Source organism: Cibotium barometz, chromosome 23, assembly GCF_041138505.1.
Source record: "Cibotium barometz isolate CiBa-2024 chromosome 23, ASM4113850v1, whole genome shotgun sequence".
Lineage (NCBI taxonomy): Eukaryota > Viridiplantae > Streptophyta > Polypodiopsida > Cyatheales > Cibotiaceae > Cibotium > Cibotium barometz.
In genome coordinates, this window is record NC_141068.1 from 16421960 (window position 1) to 16444913 (window position 22954).

General features: G+C 36.2%; 1 protein-coding gene across 1 annotated transcript in view; it reads left to right on the forward strand.

Moving 5' to 3' along the window:
• The first annotated feature begins 6456 nt into the window (after positions 1 to 6456).
• The window catches only part of LOC147625671 (uncharacterized), a 44606-nt gene continuing 28108 nt past the window's right edge, over positions 6457 to 22954 (forward strand). The window contains exon 1 of the mRNA XM_086817714.1: positions 6457 to 6607. Coding sequence (XP_086673840.1) covers positions 6457 to 6607 — 151 coding nt within the window. The remainder of the gene's footprint in view (positions 6608 to 22954) is intronic.

Consider the following 22954-nt stretch of genomic DNA (forward strand, 5'->3'; position numbering starts at 1 on the left):
TAGTACTCACATAGTACTAGTGTCAAATTGTTAGGCTACAACACCAAACTATTATTTAGTATTCACATGATACTATTTCCAAATTGTTAGGTTGCAACACCAATCTGCTAATCAATAATACTAATAGTACTCAGATAGTACTACTACCGTTAGTTAGGCTATAGCAACTAAATGCTATACTCAAGAGTACTCAATAGTACTAGACAATACTATTGCCAAATTATTAGGACGCAACGCTAAATTTTTAATCAATAGTACTTGTAAGACTCCTCCCCAGTCCCCCCTGAAGATGTCCAGTTTCTTCCCCTGTAATCAATCCCCTTTTCAGAATAATAAAAGATCTTGTTTCTACCTGTTTTGGTCTAGAGAGAGAAAATATTCTAGAGAGAGATAATTCAATTTTTAGATATCCTTGGAAGGAAAAATATCCCTTCTTAATAAAATAAATTTTCCCAAAATAGAAGTTTAAAAAGAAATTCCTAAGGTGCATTAGAAATAAATTAAAATGTGCACAAATGACCTTAGCCTAAGGGTCCCTGTTTTTAGATAATTTTGGATTAAGGTCCAAACATAGGTTTAACAGGCCAATGAGATTAATCCAAATGTAGGGAGGAGATAAATTGAAGAATAAAAGAAAAACCCCCTCAAAAATGAGTAAATGCTTGCATAAGATGAAGAGTGGACTAAGGACCAAAGAAAAGAATTTAAAAATTGAATTTTGACACCTCAATGTGGGGATCTCCCCTCATGAAGTAGGTGCCTTTTTCTCATCATTACTCCCAATTTTTAATCAATAAAATGAGATATTTTCATCTCTCCTCTCTCCTGTTTCAAATCCAGATCCAAAAAGTAAGCTAAACTGACACAAAAATGGTCAAAAATTGACCAAACTGATCTGGAAAATTCTAGAATTAGTTTGTATGGTTAGAGGCTCACTTTTTCCTATAAATGGAAGCCTCCCCCTTTGTAAAAGCTTAATGGTGTTTATGCACTGTTACTCTACTCTTGTCGTCCTGAGCCATCTACATTGAATTTTTTTAATAATTCAATTGTTTTTTGCCTAATCCTCTCCAAAATGAATTGGTGGCCCCACTATTGCTTCAAACAAGAGTAGAACCCTCAATCCCTCAAGCTAAAGGAGAGCTTACAAGCTCCATGTAACCTAATTTTCTTACTTTGTTTACGAATTTTAATGAAAAATCTATGGTTTTCTTGATTTTTATGTTTTGCAAATGATTGAATTAAATTCAAATGCTATGCCTTTGATGAAAAGGCCACCCCCTTCTCTTCTTTACATTCCAACCTTTCTTAATCCTAGAAAGATTAACTAAGTGATTAATTAAACTCTTCTTATTGTTTACTCTCTTGAATTTAGAAAATCGTGTAGATTAGAGTTCTGTAATTCTAAATTGGGTTAATTAAGTTAAGTGAAGAAAGATAAAAATTAGAAATGGTCAGCCATACAAAGGAGGTTATGGCAAAAAAATTTAGAATTTTGTGAAAAAGAAAGTTTGTTTTTATGTTATTCCAAAAGAGTAATTCCCACCATTTTTGCGTCTAAAAGAAATATTCTAATTACTCCATGTATATATTCACCTATGAATATGCATGGATATCACTGATATTAATTATTAAATTTGATTTCTATGCATATAGAAAGATGCATAAAGGAAATTCTTTTATTATAGAAGTGTTATTCTTATTAAATTTGATTTCTATGCATAGAAAGAGGCATAAAGAAATTTTTTTTATTATAAAAGTGTTATTCTTATTAAATTTGATTTCTATGAATAGAAAGATGCATAAAGGAATTTTTTATTATTATAAAAGTGTTATTATTATTAAATTTGATTTCTATGCATAGAAAGATACATAAAGGAATTTGATTTCTAGTAAGCCAATTTATACAGAGCCCCAGAAAACCTCATTTAGATGTAGTCAGACGCATTATGCGATATGTAAAGACCACTACACATTATGGTCTTCTTTATGAGCATGGTAAAGGGTTGGATGTAAATGGCTACACAGACGCAGATTGGGCAGGTAGCTCGTATGACATGAGGTCTACTAGTGGTTATGCCTTTACATTTGGAAGTGCAGTGGTGAGTTGGAGCAGTAAGAAGCAACCTACTATTGCTTTATCTAGTACAGAGGCTAAATACAGGGGGGTGCAGCCACTACTACATGTGAAGGAGTATGGTTAAAGAGTCTCTTGGCTGATTTGGGTGAGCCTATTGATGGCAAGGTTGTCATTCATTGTGATAACATGAGCAGCATAAGAATCCAGTTTTTCATGCGTGGACCAAACATATAGAGGTCCACTATCATTTTGTTAGAGAGAAAGTGTTAGAGTGGATTTGCATTATGTGAAGACTGAAGAGCAGGTGGCCGACATCTTTACAAAGCCACTTAGTAGGGAGAAGTTTGAGTACTTCTGTACTATGTTGGGAGTACATGGGATGAGCTTGAGGGGGAGTGTTGAGAGCTTTGATAGCCCAAGCTCATCTACATCTTCATCTATGGCAGTACATCATGAGCTTGAGAGGGGTTGTTTTGAGATTCAAGCTCGATGTCAACTTATGCCAATAACACTATGTGCTAGCATGTTGGGTAGTAACATGTGTGAGACATAAATGATCGCGTCCAGCTGGTCATAGTGGTGTGGACATTAGCTACGGTTAGTAGTGTGTGGACATAACACATAGTGTGTGTTGTAGATTATGGATGAGGGCTTTATGCATTGTGTGAGAAGGGAGAAGGATTCCCTCTATGGTTAGGGTTTGCTCTTCTGTGTGTTCTCCCTCTCTCTTGATCTATTTTTCATCAAGGACAACACTCTTTCTTTAACCTGGGGAGAATGTAACTTACTCATATGTACGTATTTTTTGGGCCCATTTAATTCGGTAACTTTTAGCTATATTTAATGTTGAAAAGTAGGAAATACTTAAAGGACATAAAAGATTAAGTTTGGTCACAAATTTAGTAATTTAGATATGTCAATTTTGGGATTTTTTATGCATGTTTTGTGGTGTCATTTGTATGCGATTTCTATTCTATACTTAATCATGTTAGAGAATGAATAAGAGAGTCATAGTGAGTCATTTAGCCTAAAGGAAGCTCATATGGGGGTTTACATAATAAATATAACCGCAACGAGAGGCCGAAAGGGGGCCGAACACCAAATTGACCCTTAAATTTTAGTAACGGCCTCGCATGAGGGTGTAGATTACTTTATTTGTCAGATAGATGAATTAAAGAAAGTTAGTTCCTCATAGGACGAACAAAGTCTGTGTTCAGATAATTGGGAGATTTCGCATGGGGTGGCCGGTATTCGAAACAAATCCGACACCACTTTTCAGTGTGGGAGAAAGGCCCTATTGGTTAGATCTTTTGTTGGTGATTCTCTCTCTGATTTTGAGATTTTTGTATTGAGAAATATTATTATTACTTTGGATTTGTAAACAAATATGGTTTTATTGAAAATCTCTTCGTTTTCTCAAGTATGTGTGATCTTTCTGTAAGTTTTGAGAAAAATTTGTGTTAGAACATGGAACAAAATATGGGTACATCACATCTGGGACATGTGGGCCTCTAGGATGGCTATAGTGAGGGCTCCGGATGAGAACCCCATCTTGGACTAGGGAAGGTTGCCATGGTCCTCTAGAGGAATGGTTGCACAGGGCGCCAATTGGGGTTTCGATCACATGCGACTCCAGTAGACCGTCGTTTGGGACATTTGGGTTGCAAATTAACAGAGTGTAATATTCTCTTTCCAAGGAAGGGATACTTGAGTGAGGGTTGTACCGCTTGCGTGCATGAAGCAGGGCCGCCTCCTCCAAGGGGGCATGCCTTGGCTCTCCAGCGAGGCCTTGGCGGCTTGGCATGTACAAAACTTAATCTCTCATTTGGCTATGTTACAAGGTATTTGAGATCATTTCACGTGTTGATATGTGCGGCATACTATAATTTTCCATGCCTTAAGTATTCCATGTAGCAAGAGGCCCTTAGTTTCTCACTATGGGCCATGTGCAAACAAAATATGCTTCAAATATTAAAAAAACATATTAGTAATCACTTTATATCATATTAACTAGTCAATGTACAAATTACATGAAGAAAAAATTCTTACTAGGTAGAAGGTTATGTCCTTGTTCCGCTAGCAGCTACAATTGTTCATCCTTGAAATCAACTATTTTTGTTGACTTTTCGTTGATCCTGGTCTTTCATTTCCCTTTAGCCTTGGTCTGGTCTTTATCACCAATTACTTGCTTTGTCTTGTCTCTGGATGGAGGCTTTGTACAATCCACTATAGGATTGTACCACTCTGAACTATTCATTCGTGCTATGCAATAGAGGCATGGATTTGCACATCTAGCTAGGACCACCATAGACCCCATACATGCACTTCAATGATTTCAAAAAGTCTGCACTCATGTGCTACTCAACTGTAAAGTTTCCTACCGCATCAAACACAAGCATCTCTCCTATATTCTGAGCATCAATAATGCTTGGAAATTTTGTGTGCCAAAACAACCATTTGAGAGTATCATGACTCTCATGTGGTACTGCAACTGCCCCTATGTACCATAGTTCCATCTCTGACTGTACGCTATGTAATGGCTAGTCTTCCTTACCTTGGGCATAATTTAAAGCTTCGTTCATCAGCCTTATACTGATTCTTTCCATTTTTTGATGTTTTAGAATTTGTGTCTCATCAATCTTGATAACAAAAATAAGATTACCCTCACAATCCTCTATTGTACTGATAGAAATTCATCATGGCTGATTGGACCCTTCTAACATATCTAAATACATTATTATGTATGTCGTAGTTGAATATTAATTTCTTTTTTTGGCTTCTCTACAATCATTAAACCGTCAATGTGTTTGTATTCCCTGGAATAGCAAAATTTTGTTGGTGTCGTGCCATGTCTATGGTATGTGATCGGGGTAAGCTGAATACACCACGAGACGATGAGGCTTTGATATTGTTTTATCTCTTTTTTCTTATTGAAACCTTGTCACATGCCTCCACCACCTCATCAGGCTTGACCAAGTCACGAAAGTCATTGCAAACTTCCTTGACCACCTTCCTTCAAAGCCCTACACACTGAGAGAGCTTGAGCATTTCAATCATGTCATTATTTTTTATAGAAGATTTGATCATGTAAATTCTATCTAGATGATTATCCAAGCAGAAACCTACCACACTTTTCATGTAGCTTTGAGAAAGCTTCGAGCAAGCTTCATCCATTTCTTCTTAGGACCCCCATGTGCGGCTAGGCATGTAATACTTTTAAACTGTCTAGATCTCACTCTTAACCAAAAAGGAGTGCTTTTTAGTTGGGATTTTTGGAGTTCATGTTCCTCCAATTTTTTGTTAGTCTGTCTAAGCTTGTTACCTCTTTTTGAGATGACTGAAGTATCCTTTCCAACTCATTTACATGTTCAGTTTTGTGAGATCATGATATCTTCTAGTCCTTTAATAGATTGCTTGTACACACACTAGGAATAGTTTGCTCGAAAATAGTAGCCTCATTATTAAATCTTGAGTAATATCCAAATAAATATTCTCTACCATCCCCAATGAATCGAACAAGGTCATGTAAATTGATAAATGATGGAGGCTTACCAATTGATGGGTCAAGTGGGTATAGACCTCCTTGAACCCACATATCTACATGCTTCTTTCCTTCTGCACATAGCCTTGAGCTTCACCCTCATCATGTAAAGATTTGTGATAAATACTTCTCCAGGTGTAATATTCTTTATCGAGTACTAAGATGACATGGTTTCTTTTCTTTAAGTGTGGATCAACTATTGGAGTCGCCATAGCAATAAAAATGATCCAAACAGACAGCAAGAGATGGCGAGGAGAGAAAAAAGATAGTATAAAGAAAAGAGAGGGAAAAATTTGCATCATACCCTATAGAAGAGAGAAGTATGGCATGTATTCAAATATTTAAAATTATCTTAGTTTAGAAAACATGTACTACAGCAGGTAAGAAGGCTGCCAAAAGGATAGGTGAATTAAAGACTATAGATATGTGTGGATGGCATATTAAAGACAGTCTCCTCTAAATATAGGTAAAAGAGATGCATTTAATATAGCTATTTGTCTCTACTATTTTAGTTAAATCACTTTGATTAAGCAAGTTAATCCAATCCTTAAATGGCTCTTTTTTTTTCATTTTTGGCCCTAATGTTTAAACACCACTGGTTTTAGTCGGATGGGGCAACATCACAATTCAAGGTAGCACACCCGCTTTACTTCATTTCAAGGTAAGGCTTTTGATTCATCCCCAATACATGATATTTTAATAATTGAAATACATTGTGATTCCACTACCAAGTATGAGGTATATTTTAATTTGTAACAATCTCTCTCTTTTTTACATTGCTAGGTACTATTCTTGACTGGCCTTTGGATGATGTGGAACTACTTTGGTAGTGGTCATGGAAAGGGGGAGCCTGATGGTGCAGTGCAATCATAAAACGTGCATTGACTACAATAAAGCTATAGAGAATGCACACGATGTTATGGAGTGGTTGAATCAGAAAATGGGAGACGATGATGTGAAGCAAAGGCATTTTGTGGAGGTGAAGGGTGGTGATGTTGATCAGACAAATGCATGGGCATGCTAGACTACCAGAGGGGTCTCGTTGTTCCACACATTGTGTGTCCTAGGTTTTAGTAGCAAAGATCCTACACATGATCTATTGAGAAGCTTGTCATATTTTTGTTCATTTCACATGGATGGATCATGGGACAAGTGCACTGTAGAGCGGTTCTCTCTACGATGCAATATAGTGCTCATAGAGTATTACCAATCAACAAATGTGTTAAGAAACACAATGTCAATCCAAGGACTTGACCCGATTAGTGCATGAAGGCTTATCCCTTGAGGGAGAGCTGACATACATGAACCACCACTTGACGATTCAACCATTCAACACCTCAATCAATCTCTCAATCCCTTAAATCCACTACACTAATTAAGAGAACAAGCAATGCATGGCAATCTCTTAATCCCATTCAAACATTGATTAAATCTTAGCTTTTCCTAATGCCAACAAACCCATAAGTGTGCATCTACTAACCCACAAGCTTAAGCAAGCATAGAATGTAACATTCACAAACCCACAAACTCATAGAGAGAGTCTATCCATGAATAACTCATTGCCAATGAAGTGGGCAAGAGCTTGCATCAATGGAGACTACACACACACACACTACAAGCATGCATACACAAGAGAAAGAAAGAAGCATTCAACTAATCATAGATTAATCTACTTCAATGATGCTAAAACAGATTAAGAGAAAGAAGTAGAGCTATACTCAATGGAGCTTGATGCTCATTAGAGTACAATAGAGAGAGAGTTAGAGAGTTGTCATAGCTCGAGAGCTCAAGAGCGTCACTCAATAGCTTATGAGAATGGCCAAACGCGTCCTCTTTCTTTAGCTAACATCTCTTTTATATAGAGATGTCACTAACCCTAACCCTAGGCCTCTGTCATACATAGGCGGACAACCCCATAAGGGAGCCTTTCTTAATATACTTTTAAAACTCTCATTCAGAACCCACATTGGCCTAAAACGATTTACATTGCACTTCGGCACAAAAATATGAAAAAATTATGTGCATCTTTATGTTTCCATGGCTACAATCCCGCTCTCTCGCATTAATTACTTCCGGTCTCCTTCCATAATCCGTGTTCCTGTGAGTGTTCCCGTGGAACATTCCCCCCCTTCCTAAATCGCGCACGTCCTCGGGCGCGGTAGAAACAAAAGCTGCAAAAAACAATGGAAGACAAGTAAAGCCTTTTATTGAAAAAAAAAACATCAATGACAATCTTACACGTGAGCATGCAAGTGAAAGACTGATTAGAGTTTTAAAGAGTGCTAAAAGAAGCGAGTAAACACTAGTCAAAGTAAGACTAAGTGGTAGATAGTGCCATGCAAAGACAAGTGTGTTTGTACACTGCAGGTTATGATCGCAGTCTCAATGTCTACAAGTGTTTAAGTTATTCCTAAGTGGTAACCCTACTCCTAAATATAAGCCATGGTGATTGGACCTTTCTTTCTTTCTTTCTTTCTTTCTTTTTTTTTTTTGGTGTAAAGATCAAAAGATTAAAGATAATTATTATTTTTAGCTTGATAAAGAGGAAGGTTCCATCCCAATGAGACCCAAGCAATGGCCAAGAGACCTCCGCCCAAGAGAATTTGAAGGCCGCTAAGTATCTCAAGGGCAATAGACCCTTTTCTTTCTTTTTGACATAAGAAGTACCCCATGAAGATGAGGGCATCGGTCTCGAGGGCCCATAATGTACCCAAGAGTCCTACCATCATCTATCAAGGCGATAGAGTCCTTGTAGGTCTCCCTCTTAATCTTTTAGACGTCAGTGTTCACCCCATGGAAACCAAGGCATCGGCCCCAAGGTGCTAAAACAACCCAAGGTCCTACCAAGCATTCCACATGGCCGTAGACACATCATGTCTCAAGTCACTTCTATATATTTTTTAGGGCATGTGTTTCGTAAATTTTTGTTTATCGTAGCACCTAGCCCATACCTAAGAGGTAACTACCACTAGGGATAGCTAATATACTTCTAGAGCATAAGAACTTGGCATACTCTGTTGGTATATGTCTTACACTATCTTCAAATAGAAATACCTTCTACTAAGTCCTCTAAGAATCTAGAAATCACTCGCCAATAGTAACAACTAATTTAAAACTTAAACCAGCCAACTATGTGTGAACATGCAAACATTATATGAAAAAGTGAAAAGCACATAAAGAACAAAAGATTATGATTTGAATACACCTGTTGTAGTGCTCGTTGATGTGGCGCATTTGTCTTGATGCATTGCTGATGTGCAGATTGCTTCTCTTTGCTCTTTGTAGGCATTGCATGTCTCCCCCCTTTCTAATTTGTGTGCACGGTAGGTGTACTATTGGAGCGTGTTTGTATGCTCTTATTTAGCAGCTGAGATCTCTGCAAAATGTCTTATTAACAAACAAGAAAAGAAAAGAATAAAATTTGTTATTGGTGCCAATCACTGAATATAGCCGAGGGAAAAAACCCAGTGGGAGAAAAGTGCCCTCGCTTGTTGATCTTATTGTGGAGTTGATGAGCTTATCCTTGCGCTAGCGGTGGATCCATGTCCACTTCTACTGGAAAGATTGTATCAATCACTTCAGGATGCAAGGACAACCCTGTATAAAAGCCGGCCTCTGGAGAAGGTGCTAGAGGAAGGAGTGCTTCCTTGCTAAAATATGGCATTGGTTCTATGGGAAGGTTAAGCAGACAATGCCAATTTTGGAATTGCTCAATATAGGTGCTCATTGTGATCCAAAATTGACATGTTGAGGCTGGGGGAAGAAGGGCTTGCAAGATAGCTAGTTGCAAGTCATTTAGGCATGTATCCCTCCATTGTTTGTGCTTGAATCTCCTCAGGTAATCTACGTTGATTTGGTCCTCGGTCTGGTACTCTCATATCAAGAAGGTTATGGCATTGGGGTGTAATTCCCACAATTTGTTTCATTAAGCCCGTGCCATATCGTCAAAAGTAAGAGCGGCATAGCCAACAAATGTGTGAAGCTTCGTGCACACTCTTTTGACAATGTGGAAATGGATGATGTTGTTGATAGAATAAAGTGACAAAGTGATGCCCACATCAAATTTCACCTAAGGGAGTATAAAAGTACCTAGAATGAGTTTGAAAAGGAGGAACACTATAACCCCCGCGATGTTCAGGTTGAGTACTATCAGGGTCAATGCATGGGGGACATGTATCTTGCCAAGTATCCATTAGCAGGAGGTATCTGGGAATAGAACAATGAAATTTAGAAACTTAAAACTTTATACACTCTCATATCCATCATTACAATCCCTATAAAAAAGAATGTAGATAAGATCATCTCAAAAAGAACACAATCCTGTAATGGTAGAAGGAACCACATTAGTAAAAGTGAGACTTTTCAAAAACTAATCTACCAAAGAGCTTCAATTGTTGTAAGATTCCTCCCCCAACCCCCTTTTTGATGTCTAGTATCTTCCCCTGTAATCAACCCTCTTCAGAAATATAAAGACCCTCTTGCTAACTATTTTAACCTAGAGAGAGGAAAATTATTCTAGAGAGAGAATATTCAGATTTTGAATATTTTTGGATAGAAAAATATCTCTTATAATTCAGATGAGTTCCCCTGAAACAGAAATTCAAAAAGAATTTCCCAATGTGCAATTGGAATTAATTGGAAATAGGTATAAAGGACCTTAGTCTAAGGGTCTAGATTTTCAGAAATCTTTAGACTATGGTCCAATTAAGGTTCCTATGGGCCAATAGCATCAATCCATGTGTAGGGAAGAGATAAATCCAAATTTGTAAAAAGAAGATACCCAAAAATGAGTAAATGCTCACATGAGGTGAAGAGTTGAAAATGTACAAGGTTTATTAGTAAAAAACTATGAGCAATATTAAAATGATTCCATTATGACACATATGTAAGGAAGGGGAATTCTTTAAAGGAGGTGCATATTTCACATAAGATGAAGAGTTGAAAATGTACAAGGTTTATTAGTAAAAAACTATGAGCAATATTAAAATGATTCCATTATGACACATATGTAAGGAAGGGGATTTCTTTAAAGGAGGTGCATATTTCACATGCTTGAATGAGTTTTAAACTCATAAAAATTGAGATATTTCATCTCTCCTCTCTCCTCATTCAAGTCTAGTTCCAAAAAGTTAGCTTAACTGACCTAAAAATGGTCAAATATTGACCAAGCTGATGTAGAAAATTCTAGAATCAGTTTGTTTGGTTAGGAGCTCAATTTTTCCTATAAATAGAAGCCTCCCCCTTGTTGAAAAATATATAGTGTTTATGCATCGTTACTCTACTCCACCTAAGCCAAGAACTGTGAATTCATTTAATAATTCACTAGTTTTTGGAGCTTCCCTCTTTCTTCAATCCCCATTAGTGGCTCCATCAACATACTTAACCAATTGATTGGTTGGGGACCTCTACCGTGAACAAAGAATCAAGCAAGTTGTAAGGTAATTAGTGAATATTGATCTTTCTATAATTTCTCAATGTTTCTCTCTTCTCAACCCCTCTCAAGCTTGAGAAGTTTAATTGGTATGGTTTTTTAAATGCTATTGAAGTTTGAATAGTAGTGAAGAGTTACATAATTTAATAAATGCTATTGAAGTTAATTTTCATTTATGTTTAAATTCTAATGATTTTTATGTAAATTCTCTCTCTCACTAAGGAAATGGTCATACTCATGACCCCTTCTCAATCCAAATCAAGCTTTTCATAAAGCTTTTCCTTAACCCAAGATTAAGCTATGCTTGAGGTCAAATTAATGGCTTTTTTCTATGCTTTTAGTTTATGTATATTGATGATTCAATCCATTATGGATTAATAATCCAATTAGAGATCATTTTAATTATTTCCTTAATGATAAGCATTATCCCTTGGAAAAATTGAGATTTATCAGTCATAGCAGCGGAGCTATGGCAAAATTTTTATAAAAATTATGCATAAAATAATTTCATTCAAAGCATAAAAAGAGGACTTCCTACCATATTCTAGGAATTATCATCCTAGATTAATTGAAAGAATTTCATTACAATCATGGAGAAATTGAATTTTAATATCATGCATAAAGGATAAGTTTTTATATCAAAAGTGTTATTTTTATCATTTTTATTTCATGCATAGAAGTATGCATAATGGATAAATTTTTATATCAAAAGTGTTATTTTTACCATTTTTATTTCATGCATAGAAGTATGCATAATGGATAAATTTTTAAATCAAAAGTGTTATTTTTACCATTTTTATTTCATGCATAGAAGTATGCATAATGGATAAATTTTTATATCAAAAGTGTTATTTTTACCATTTTTATTTCATGCATAGAAGTATGCATAGTGGATAAATTTTTAAATCAAAAGTGTTACTTTTATCATTTTTAATTTTCATGCATAGAAGTATGCATAAAGGAAAATTTTTTATATCAAAAGTGTTACTTTTATCATTTTGAATTTTCATGCATAGAAGTATGCATAAAAGAAAATTTTTTAATATCAAAAGTGTTACTTTTATCATTTTTAATTTTCATGCATAAAAGTATGCATAAAAGAAAATTTTTATATCAAAAGTGTTACTTTTATCATTTTTAATTTTCATGCATAGAAGTATGCATAAAGGAAAAATTTTTATATCAAAAGTGTTACTTTTATCATTTTTAATTTTCATGCATAGAAGTATGCATAAAGGAAAAATTTTTATATCAAAAGTGTTACTGTTATCATATTGGATTTCATGCATATAGGTATGCATAAAAGATATTCTTTTTATACTAAAAGTGTGATTTTCCTCATAAATGGATTTTTTGCTTAACTTAGATGCATAAGAGGAATTCTTTTATTCTAAAAGTGTAATTCCCTACCAAATTGAAATTATGCATAAGAAGATGCATAAAAGATTGATTTTAATTTCGAAAGTGTTAGTCTCCTTAAATGGAATTTATGTATAAATAAATGTGTAGAGAAATCTTATATCAAATATAAGAATTCTCTTTTAAAAAAAAAAGATATGAAATGTGATAAGATGTGATAAGAGGTGTATGAGATGTGATAAGAATTGATAAGATGCGTATGAAAAGTGATAGGATGTGATAAGAGGTGTATGAGATGTGATAAGAATTGATAAGATGCGTATGGAAAGTGATAGGATGTGATAAGAGGTGTATGAGATGTGATAAGAATTGATAAGATGCGTATGGAAAGTGATAGGATGTGATACGAGGTGTATGAGATGTAAAAAGATGTGATAAGATGTGTATGAGATGTGATAAGATTTGATAAGATGCGTATGGAAAGTGATAAGATGTGATAAGAGGTGTATGAGATGTAAAAAGATGTGATAAGATGTGTATGAGATGTGATAGAATGTGTTAAGATGAGTTAGGATGTGTTAAGATGTATATGGGATGTGTTAGGACGAGAATGGATGTAATATGGTTGTATGAATGTGATGTGGATGTATACATGTAGATGTATATGTATGAATGTGAATGTTGATGTGGATGTGGATGTATGGATGTAGATACGGATGTGTATGTATGTATGTGGATATGTATGTATGAATGAGGATGTAATAATGGACGTATGTATATAGATGTGGATGTAGGGATGTATGTATGTAGATGTGGATGTATGTATGTAGATGTGGATGTATGGATGTGATTGTGAATGAAGAGGTGGATGTGAATGTATGGATGTAGATACAGATGTGGATGTATGTATGTAGATGTGGATGTATGGATGTGATTGTGAATGAAGAGGTGGATGTGAATGTATGGATGTAGATACGGATGTGGATGTATGTATGTGAATGTGGATGTATGAATGAGGATGTGAAAATGGATGTATGCATGTGAATGTGGATGTATGAATATGAATGTGGATGTGTGGATGTGGAAATGGAGGTATGGATGTATGAATGTAGATGTGGATGTATGCATGTAGATGCGTATGTATGAATGTGAAATTGGATGTATGACGTGGACGTACGAACATGGATATGTATGTAGAATAATGAATATGAAGATGTATGTGAGATAATGTAGTCTATATGAGTGAATGGATGAGAACGAGTACACACTGAATGGAATGTGGAATAAGTAATGTGGTCCGAGAGTGGATAATATGGAAAGACAAGAGTTAGTTATAGAAACTGTATTTGTAACTGTTTGTAAATGACTATTTTTATGTCAAGAATGCTGGAGAAGTATTTTGACCGTCTTGAGGATTAAGGTCATGAAGACTGAACTGATAAAGTTGCAACTGCTGACGGAGAGTCAATGGAGGACGTCTCGCGTAGCAAGGTCGATCGAGGTCTTGACCAGCCTCGGCTCGATTTAAATGGTGAGCTTCCGGTACGGTGGATGAGGGACCAAGGAAGCGGCCTATGAGTGAAGCGCTAGGTCACCTGCGAAGGATCCTAGAGGGTGCTGACCATACGGTGCTCGGGCTCTGGGTCGCCGAAGATACCCACACGTGCGTCGTGGAAGATATTGGAATAAGGAGTAAGAGTTGTTTTCTGAAACCGGGCATGGATCTGGTTGATTGACCTTGCTGGTCCTCAACAGATGAGTCCATGGCTCTTTTATATGGATCTGTGGGTTGATCTTGCTGATCTTCCACGGAGACTCCATTCTATTATATGAATATATTGCCGGTTACTATGAGCTAGGAACCATGGAAAAGGCCCCTGAGAGAACAAGTGGTGAGCGTTTTGGTTGCCAATGATGCCATAAGTATACCGATGAAAGAATGACTGGAAATAAGGATTCAACCAGAGACTTTGAGGATTGTCATCAGTGACATAATGGTTTTATTAAAGGATTGTTTTAAAGCTAGTTGATGCTAAGAAAAAGGCAATTTCATATTGGGTGTGTAAGTGGTATGACTAGTTTTATGTTTGCATGAACTTCCGGCTAGGGGACCTTGGAACTCTTTTCCTTGGTACCCGGGACAAAACCTAACCAAATTCCAAATTGGATCCCATCACTACAGTGGTTGGGCGGTTGGCTAACCCATGGGATCGGATGGGGTTAGGCTGGACTGATGGATCCGTAAATCGAGATTTAATTTCTATTATTACGATAGATGAAGTAAATCCCGGATAGAAATTGTTCTATGGATAGGAATCAACGGCTGTGCCTCTTGATGGGGAAAAAAGCGTTGATCCCAATGATCCAAGTGCAAGTTCTTCCTTGATTTGACCAAGTACCATTAAAGGTGTAGTCAGATCAGTTTGATCAGTAATGATCTTGACTACGTTAGAGTAAAGAGTTATCTTGGTGGAATCGCCCGTGCTTTCTGGGTAAAGAAAGTTTTTCCGGTTTCGGTTTTGGACAAACCGACGGATTAGTCTCTTGTCCCGATATCCGTGGGCGAGGCCCCGAGTGTGGGACCCCTATCCCGCGCGAGAAGTGCTACTTCCGCTGCTAGTACCCCGAATCAGTTGCTCGGTGGGAACAGGGATCTCACAGTTGGTATCAATGTAAGATTCTCCCCCAGCCTTCGAGGTATACATGAGTAAGAATCCCCTTTCTGATCTTATAATTATTCTCTCTCTAAAATAAAAGAAAGATTCTGTTTAAAAAAGAAAGAACCTTTTCCCTGAATACTTCTCAAGAGTCCCACCTGTTTTAAGATTCAGAACAATGAGTTCAGAAGTGAGAATCGATGTTTTGGATATCAAGGTTTTGGTCTTCATTTGAGTACGGCCCAAAAGAAGTTCTTTATCTCTTGGGAAGTATAAGAAGTTATCTCCCAGATATTGTGGACCAAAGAAAGTAGGTGATTTAGCTTACGAACTTCTTTTATCTCCTCATCTCAAAGTTCTAAATGCCTTCTATAGAAAAATATGCCAAACCCAAATCATGGAAAGACGGTAAAACTTCAGTGGCAAGTTACCGTTGGCTTCTAAGTTACGCTAGCTCCTTCCTTTATATAAGTCGTAACTTTTACTTGTTGTTCATAGTAATCTTACTCCCATCGATCTCCTTTCTTTCTTAATCTCCTTCATGGCTTGGCAACAAGAATTAGTTTTATCCATAATGATTCCTCACCTTCAAGACGCAAGTGAGTCTGTGAAGAAGGATTTTATAGAACAGTATGAGCGCTCACTTTTTCCTCACCTAGGAACTTCTGTAGCGCAGACCAAATGGCGGACCTATCAAGACATAACTAGGGTAACACCCTGGGGTCAGCAGCACTTTCGTAACAATGTTCGCTTGGCCATGGTTATCAAAGCCTTGGGTTTGGGTCCTCGATACTACTGCGTCATGAGATCAAGACATCTGGGTTTTCTGAGCGGGTCTTCTTACTGGCGTGTTTTCTTCCTTATGAGAAGATATGCCTTTACCCCGTTTTTGGCTTGCCTCTCAGAGGTCCTTTTGTTAGAACACCTCATACCACTGAGATAGGCGCAGCAATAACCCACAGAATCATTCCCATAGATGAGTTACCTTATACTTGTGCAGCTTGTGAGGACTGCTTTTGTGACCATATGATGGACGGGCTTATGGAAGTGTAAAGAGTTCCTCTATCTTTACTGTATAAGTTCCGAGAATGAATAAAGTTTAAATCTTGTTCGTATTTTGAATCTTGCTCTCTTTAAGACTTATCTTGGTGGTTAATCTTGATTAAAATTTTTCTCTAAATCTCATATTCGTGAATCTTGCGAAATTATCACAAATTGTGAGATGAGGACATCTCGCGTTTTTTAAGTGGGGTAGAATGTAAGATTCCTCCCCCAACCCCCTTTTTGATGTCTAGTATCTTCCCCTGTAATCAACCCTCTTCAGAAATATAAAGACCCTGTTGCTAACTATTTTAGCCTAGAGAGAGGAAAATTATTCTAGAGAGAGAATATTCAGATTTTGAATATTTTTGGATAGAAAAATATCTCTTATAATTCAGATGAGTTCCCCTGAAACAGAAATTCAAAAAGAATTTCCCAATGTGCAATTGGAATTAATTGGAAATAGGTATAAAGAACCTTAGTCTAAGGGTCTAGATTTTCAGAAATCTTTAGACTATGGTCCAATTAAGGTTCCTATGGGCCAATAGCATCAATCCATGTGTAGGGAAGAGATAAATCCAAATTTGTAAAAAGAAGATACCCAAAAATGAGTAAATGCTCACATGAGGTGAAGAGTTGAAAATGTACAAGGTTTATTAGTAAAAAACTATGAGCAATATTAAAATGATTCCATTATGACACATATGTAAGGAAGGGGAATTCTTTAAAGGAGGTGCATATTTCACATAAGATGAAGAGTTGAAAATGTACAAGGTTTATTAGTAAAAAACTATGAGCAATATTAAAATGATTCCATTATGACACATATGTAAGGAAGGGGATTTCTTTAAAGGAGGTGCATATTTCACATGCTTGAATGAGTTTTAAACTCATAAAAATTGAGATATTTCATCTCTCCTCTCTCCTCATTCAAGTCTAGTTCCAAAAAGTTAGCTTAACTGACCTAAAAATGGTCAAATATTGACCAAGCTGATGTAGAAAATTCTAGAATCAGTTTGTTTGGTTAGGAGCTCAATTTTTCCTATAAATAGAAGCCTCCCCCTTGTTGAAAAATATATAGTGTTTATGCATCGTTACTCTACTCCACCTAAGCCAAGAACTGTGAATTCATTTAATAATTCACTAGTTTTTGGAGCTTCCCTCTTTCTTCAATCCCCATTAGTGGCTCCATCAACATACTTAACCAATTGATTGGTTGGGGGCCTCTACCGTGAACAAAGAATCAAGCAAGTTGTAAGGTAATTAGTGAATATTGATCTTTCTATAATTTCTCAATGTTTCTCTCTTCTCAACCCCTCTCAAGCTTGAGAAGTTTAATTGGTATGGTTTTTTAAATGCTATTGAAGTTTGAATAGTAGTGAAGAGTTACATAATTTAATAAATGCTATTGAAGTTAATTTTCATTTATGTTTAAATTCTAATGATTTTTATGTAAATTCTCTCTCTCACTCAAGAAATGGTCATACTCATGACCCCTTCTCAATCCAAATCAAGCTTTTCATAAAGCTTTTCCTTAACCCAAGATTAAGCTATGCTTGAGGTCAAATTAATGGCTTTTTTCTATGCTTTTAGTTTATGTATATTGATGATTCAATCCATTATGGATTAATAATCCAATTAAAGATCATTTTAATTATTTCCTTAATGATAAGCATTATCCCTTAGAAAAATTGAGATTTATCAGTCATAGCAGCGGAGCTATGGCAAAATTTTTATAAAAATTATGCATAAAATAATTTCATTCAAAGCATAAAAAGAGGACTTCCTACCATATTCTAGGAATTATCATCCTAGATTAATTGAAAGAATTTCATTACAATCATGGAGAAATTGAATTTTAATATCATGCATAAAGGATAAGTTTTTATATCAAAAGTGTTATTTTTATCATTTTTATTTCATGCATAGAAGTATGCATAATGGATAAATTTTTATATCAAAAGTGTTATTTTTACCATTTTTATTTCATGCATAGAAGTATGCATAATGGATAAATTTTTAAATCAAGTGTTATTTTTACCATTTTTATTTCATGCATAGAAGTATGCATAAAGGAAAATTTTTAAATCAAAAGTGTTACTTTTATCATTTTTAATTTTCATGCATAGAAGTATGCATAAAGGAAAATTTTTTATATCAAAAGTGTTACTTTTATCATTTTGAATTTTCATGCATAGAAGTATGCATAAAAGAAAATTTTTTAATATCAAAAGTGTTACTTTTATCATTTTTAATTTTCATGCATAAAAGTATGCATAAAAGAAAATTTTTATATCAAAAGTGTTACTTTTATCATTTTTAATTTTCATGCATAGAAGTATGCATAAAGGAAAATTTTTTATATCAAAAGTGTTACTTTTATCATTTTTAATTTTCATGCATAGAAGTATGCATAAAGAAAAAAATTTTATATCAAAAGTGTTACTGTTATCATATTGGATTTCATGCATATAGGTATGCATAAAAGATATTCTTTTTATACTAAAAGTGTGATTTTCCTCATAAATGGATTTTTTGCTTAACTTAGATGCATAAGAGGAATTCTTTTATTCTAAAAGTGTAATTCCCTACCAAATTGAAATTATGCATAAGAAGATGCATAAAAGATTGATTTTAATTTCGAAAGTATTAGTCTCCTTAAATGAAATTTATGTATAAATAAATGTGTAGAGAAATCTTATATCAAATATAAGAATTCTCTTTTAAAAAAAAAAGATATGAAATGTGATAAGATGTGATAAGAGGTGTATGAGATGTGATAAGAATTGATAAGATGCGTATGGAAAGTGATAGGATGTGATAAGAGGTGTATGAGATGTGATAAGAATTGATAAGATGCGTATGGAAAGTGATAGGATGTGATAAGAGGTATATGAGATGTAAAAAGATGTGATAAGATGTGTATGAGATGTGATAAGATTTGATAAGATGCGTATGGAAAGTGATAGGATGTGATAAGAGGTGTATGAGATGTAAAAAGATGTGATAAGATGTGTATGAGATGTGATAGAATGTGTTAAGATGAGTTAGGATGTGTTAAGATGTATATGGGATGTGTTAGGACGAGAATGGATGTAATATGGTTGTATGAATGTGATGTGGATGTATACATGTAGATGTATATGTATGAATGTGAATGTTGATGTGGATGTGGATGTATGGATGTAGATACGGATGTGTATGTATGTATGTGGATATGTATGTATGAATGAGGATGTAAAAATGGACGTATGTATATAGATGTGGATGTAGGGATGTATGTATGTAGATGTGGATGTATGTATGTAGATGTGGATGTATGGATGTGATTGTGAATGAAGAGGTGGATGTGAATGTATGGATGTAGATACAGATGTGGATGTATGTATGTAGATGTGGATGTATGGATGTGATTGTGAATGAAGAGGTGGATGTGAATGTATGGATGTAGATACGGATGTGGATGTATGTATGTGAATGTGGATGTATGAATGAGGATGTGAAAATGGATGTATGCATGTGAATGTGGATGTATGAATATGAATGTGGATGTGTGGATGTGGAAATGGAGGTATGGATGTATGAATGTAGATGTGGATGTATGCATGTAGATGCGTATGTATGAATGTGAAATTGGATGTATGACGTGGACGTACGAACATGGATATGTATGTAGAATAATGAATATGAAGATGTATGTGAGATAATGTAGTCTATATGAGTGAATGGATGAGAACGAGTACACACTGAATGGAATAATGAATATGAAGATGTATGTGAGATAATGTAGTCTATATGAGTGAATGGATGAGAACGAGTACACACTGAATGGAATGTGGAATAAGTAATGTGGTCCGAGAGTGGATAATATGGAAAGACAAGAGTTCGTTATAGAAACTGTATTTGTAACTGTTTGTAAATGACTATTTTATGTCAAGAATGCTGGAGAAGCATTTTGACCGTCTTGAGGATTAAGGTCATGAAGACTGAACTGATAAAGTTGCAACTGCTGACGGAGAGTCAATGGAGGACGTCTCGCGTAGCAAGGTCGATCGAGGTCTTGACCAGCCTCGGCTCGATTTAAATGGTGAGCTTCCGGTACGGTGGATGTGAGGGACCAAGGAAGCGGCCTATGAGTGAAGCGCTAGGTCACCTGCGAAGGATCCTAGAGGGTGCTGACCATACGGTGCTCGGGCTTTGGGTCGCCGAAGATACCCACACGTGCGTCGTGAAAGATATTGGAATAAGGAGTAAGAGTTGTTTTCTGAAACCAGGCATGGATCTGGTTGATTGACCTTGCTGGTCCTCAACAGATGAGTCCATGGCTCTTTTATATGGATCTGTGGGTTGATCTTGCTGATCTTCCATGGAGACTCCATTCTATTATATGAATATATTGCCGGTTACTATGAGCTAGGAACCATGGAAAAGGCCCCTGAGAGAACAGGTGGTGAGCGTTTTAGTTGCCAATGATGCCATAAGTATACCGATGAAAGAATGACTGGAAATAAGGATTCAACCAGAGACTTTGAGGATTGTCATCAGTGACATAATGGTTTTATTAAAGGATTGTTTTAAAGCTAGTTGATGCTAAGAAAAAGGCAATTTCATATTGGGTGTGTAAGTGGTATGACTAGTTTTATGTTTGCATGAACTTCCGGCTAGGGGGCCTTGGAACTCTTTTCCTTGGTACCCGGGACAAAACCTAACCAAATTCCAAATTGGATCCCATCACTACAGTGGTTGGGCGGTTGGCTAACCCATGGGATCGGATGGGGTTAGGCTGGACTGATGGATCCGTAAATCGAGATTTAATTTCTATTATTACGATAGATGAAGTAAATCCCGGATAGAAATTGTTCTATGGATAGGAATCAACGGCTGTGCCTCTTGATGGGGAAAAAAGCGTTGATCCCAATGATCCAAGTGCAAGTTCTTCCTTGATTTGACCAAGTACCGTTAAAGGTGCAGTCAGATCAGTTTGATCAGTAATGATCTTGACTACGTTAGAGTAAAGAGTTATCCTGGTGGAATCGCTCGTGCTTTCCGGGTAAAGGAAGTTTTTCCGGTTTCGGTTTTGGACAAACCGTCGGATTAGTCTCTGTCCGGATATCCGTGGGCGAGGCCCCGAGTGTGGGACCCCTGTCCCGCGCAAGAAGTGCTACTTCCGCTGCTAGTACCCCGAATCAGTTGCTCGGTGGGAACAGGGATCTCACAGTTGGTATCAGAGCAGGTTTTGAAAGCTAATAAAGATAATAAAATTCTTATCTGAAATTGGTAATAAGAATTCAGAAACAGCATTTTCATAATGTATTTTCATTCCGTAAGCTGCTTTAATGAAGAAATTTTAATCAAAGAAATTGTTTTTATAGATGGAAGTTTTCCATTTATCTGGTATTCCCGACCTCACCCAGTCTCAAGATATGATTGCATTTGCCTTCGAGCATCTCATCTCTTTCGCTTCAACACGAACAAGCCAAGCAAGACTCGCACGCCATTTCGAGGAATTATATTTTCCTAACCCAGTGGAGAGACAACAGCATAAGTGGGTTGCAGGGCTATATATCCACGCCTCTTATAACCGGCGTGCAATGCTGAGGCAGAACCTCTCATTGGCCATGATTTTGATAAAGCTGAAAATGACGCGTGGTGTCATTCTATATCTTTCAATGCCTCAAAATTTCAGACGTGCTTGCCGAGTTTATAGACTCCTTAGTCGATTTATCCCTAAGGAGAAAATAATAGCTCCCTTCGCAGTTAGAGAACTTATGTAACAGGGCATGACTATGGCCCAGTACGGTCCTCTTATATGTCTTTCGAGGAGATTTTGAACTCAGAGCCGAGTTGCTCTATGTATATATTGCAACTTTTATATAAATAAAGAAACGTTTTCCTGTTAAAAAATTCCTGTTGAATAAATGATTGTTTATGGCGAACGATCTACTGCTGATAAAGAAAAAAAAAATCTGTTATCGGACTTATGCCATAGATCTCCATTAAGATCTTGTCTTGTATAAGAAATTGTTTTCCGAACTCTTAAGTCTTAGGATCTCGTGAATAATATCAAAATAAAAATTTAATAATATATAAATTTTGGCAAAATCATGAGACGAGGAAACCGTGGTCGTCAGCCAGACCCTGTCTCTGAAGATGACGAGCTTGACCTTAATGTTCGCAAGGCTCTTCATAGGTCTCAGCCAGGACCCTTCAAAGGAGAAGGGGAGAACTTGGGTGAGGCTGTGGAGAAATGGGTGGAAGCCTTGGAAGAGTATTTTGATGTCACAGGATACAATCATCAAAGCAATTGGCTAATAAAGATCAACTGAGAAGCCAAATATGTCAAAAATTTATCAAGAAACACAAAAAGGTTGTAATTGTGTGATATAATTCATACAATTTGATATTCAAACTGAAAAATTTGTAATTTAGTAATTGGGTTTTCAGATGCCGCAATTGTATGGAACCCTGACTTGCTTGAGGCCTAGACATGATGGTATCTATCTTATAGTTCCAAGTATCATGACTACCCGTATATACCGAGAGTATAACTACAGCTCTTTACTGACAGTATATACGAGTAAATCTAAGACTTGAAATTATAAGCGTTAATGCTATCCAGATGATGATTTTGAATGTGGTTGATATGATTTTTAATTCTGTTTGAGAATTGATGAATTGAATTGGATTCTGATTGAAAAATGACGATTTTCGAAATTTAGTTGAAATGTAATAAGCTGAGCAAAACCACAATGAGGATGAATGGGACGAGTCCCAGTGATGATATTCATAACTGGAATGATGATAATGATTTCAGCAAATCACTATGAGATTAGTGGATTGTGCTG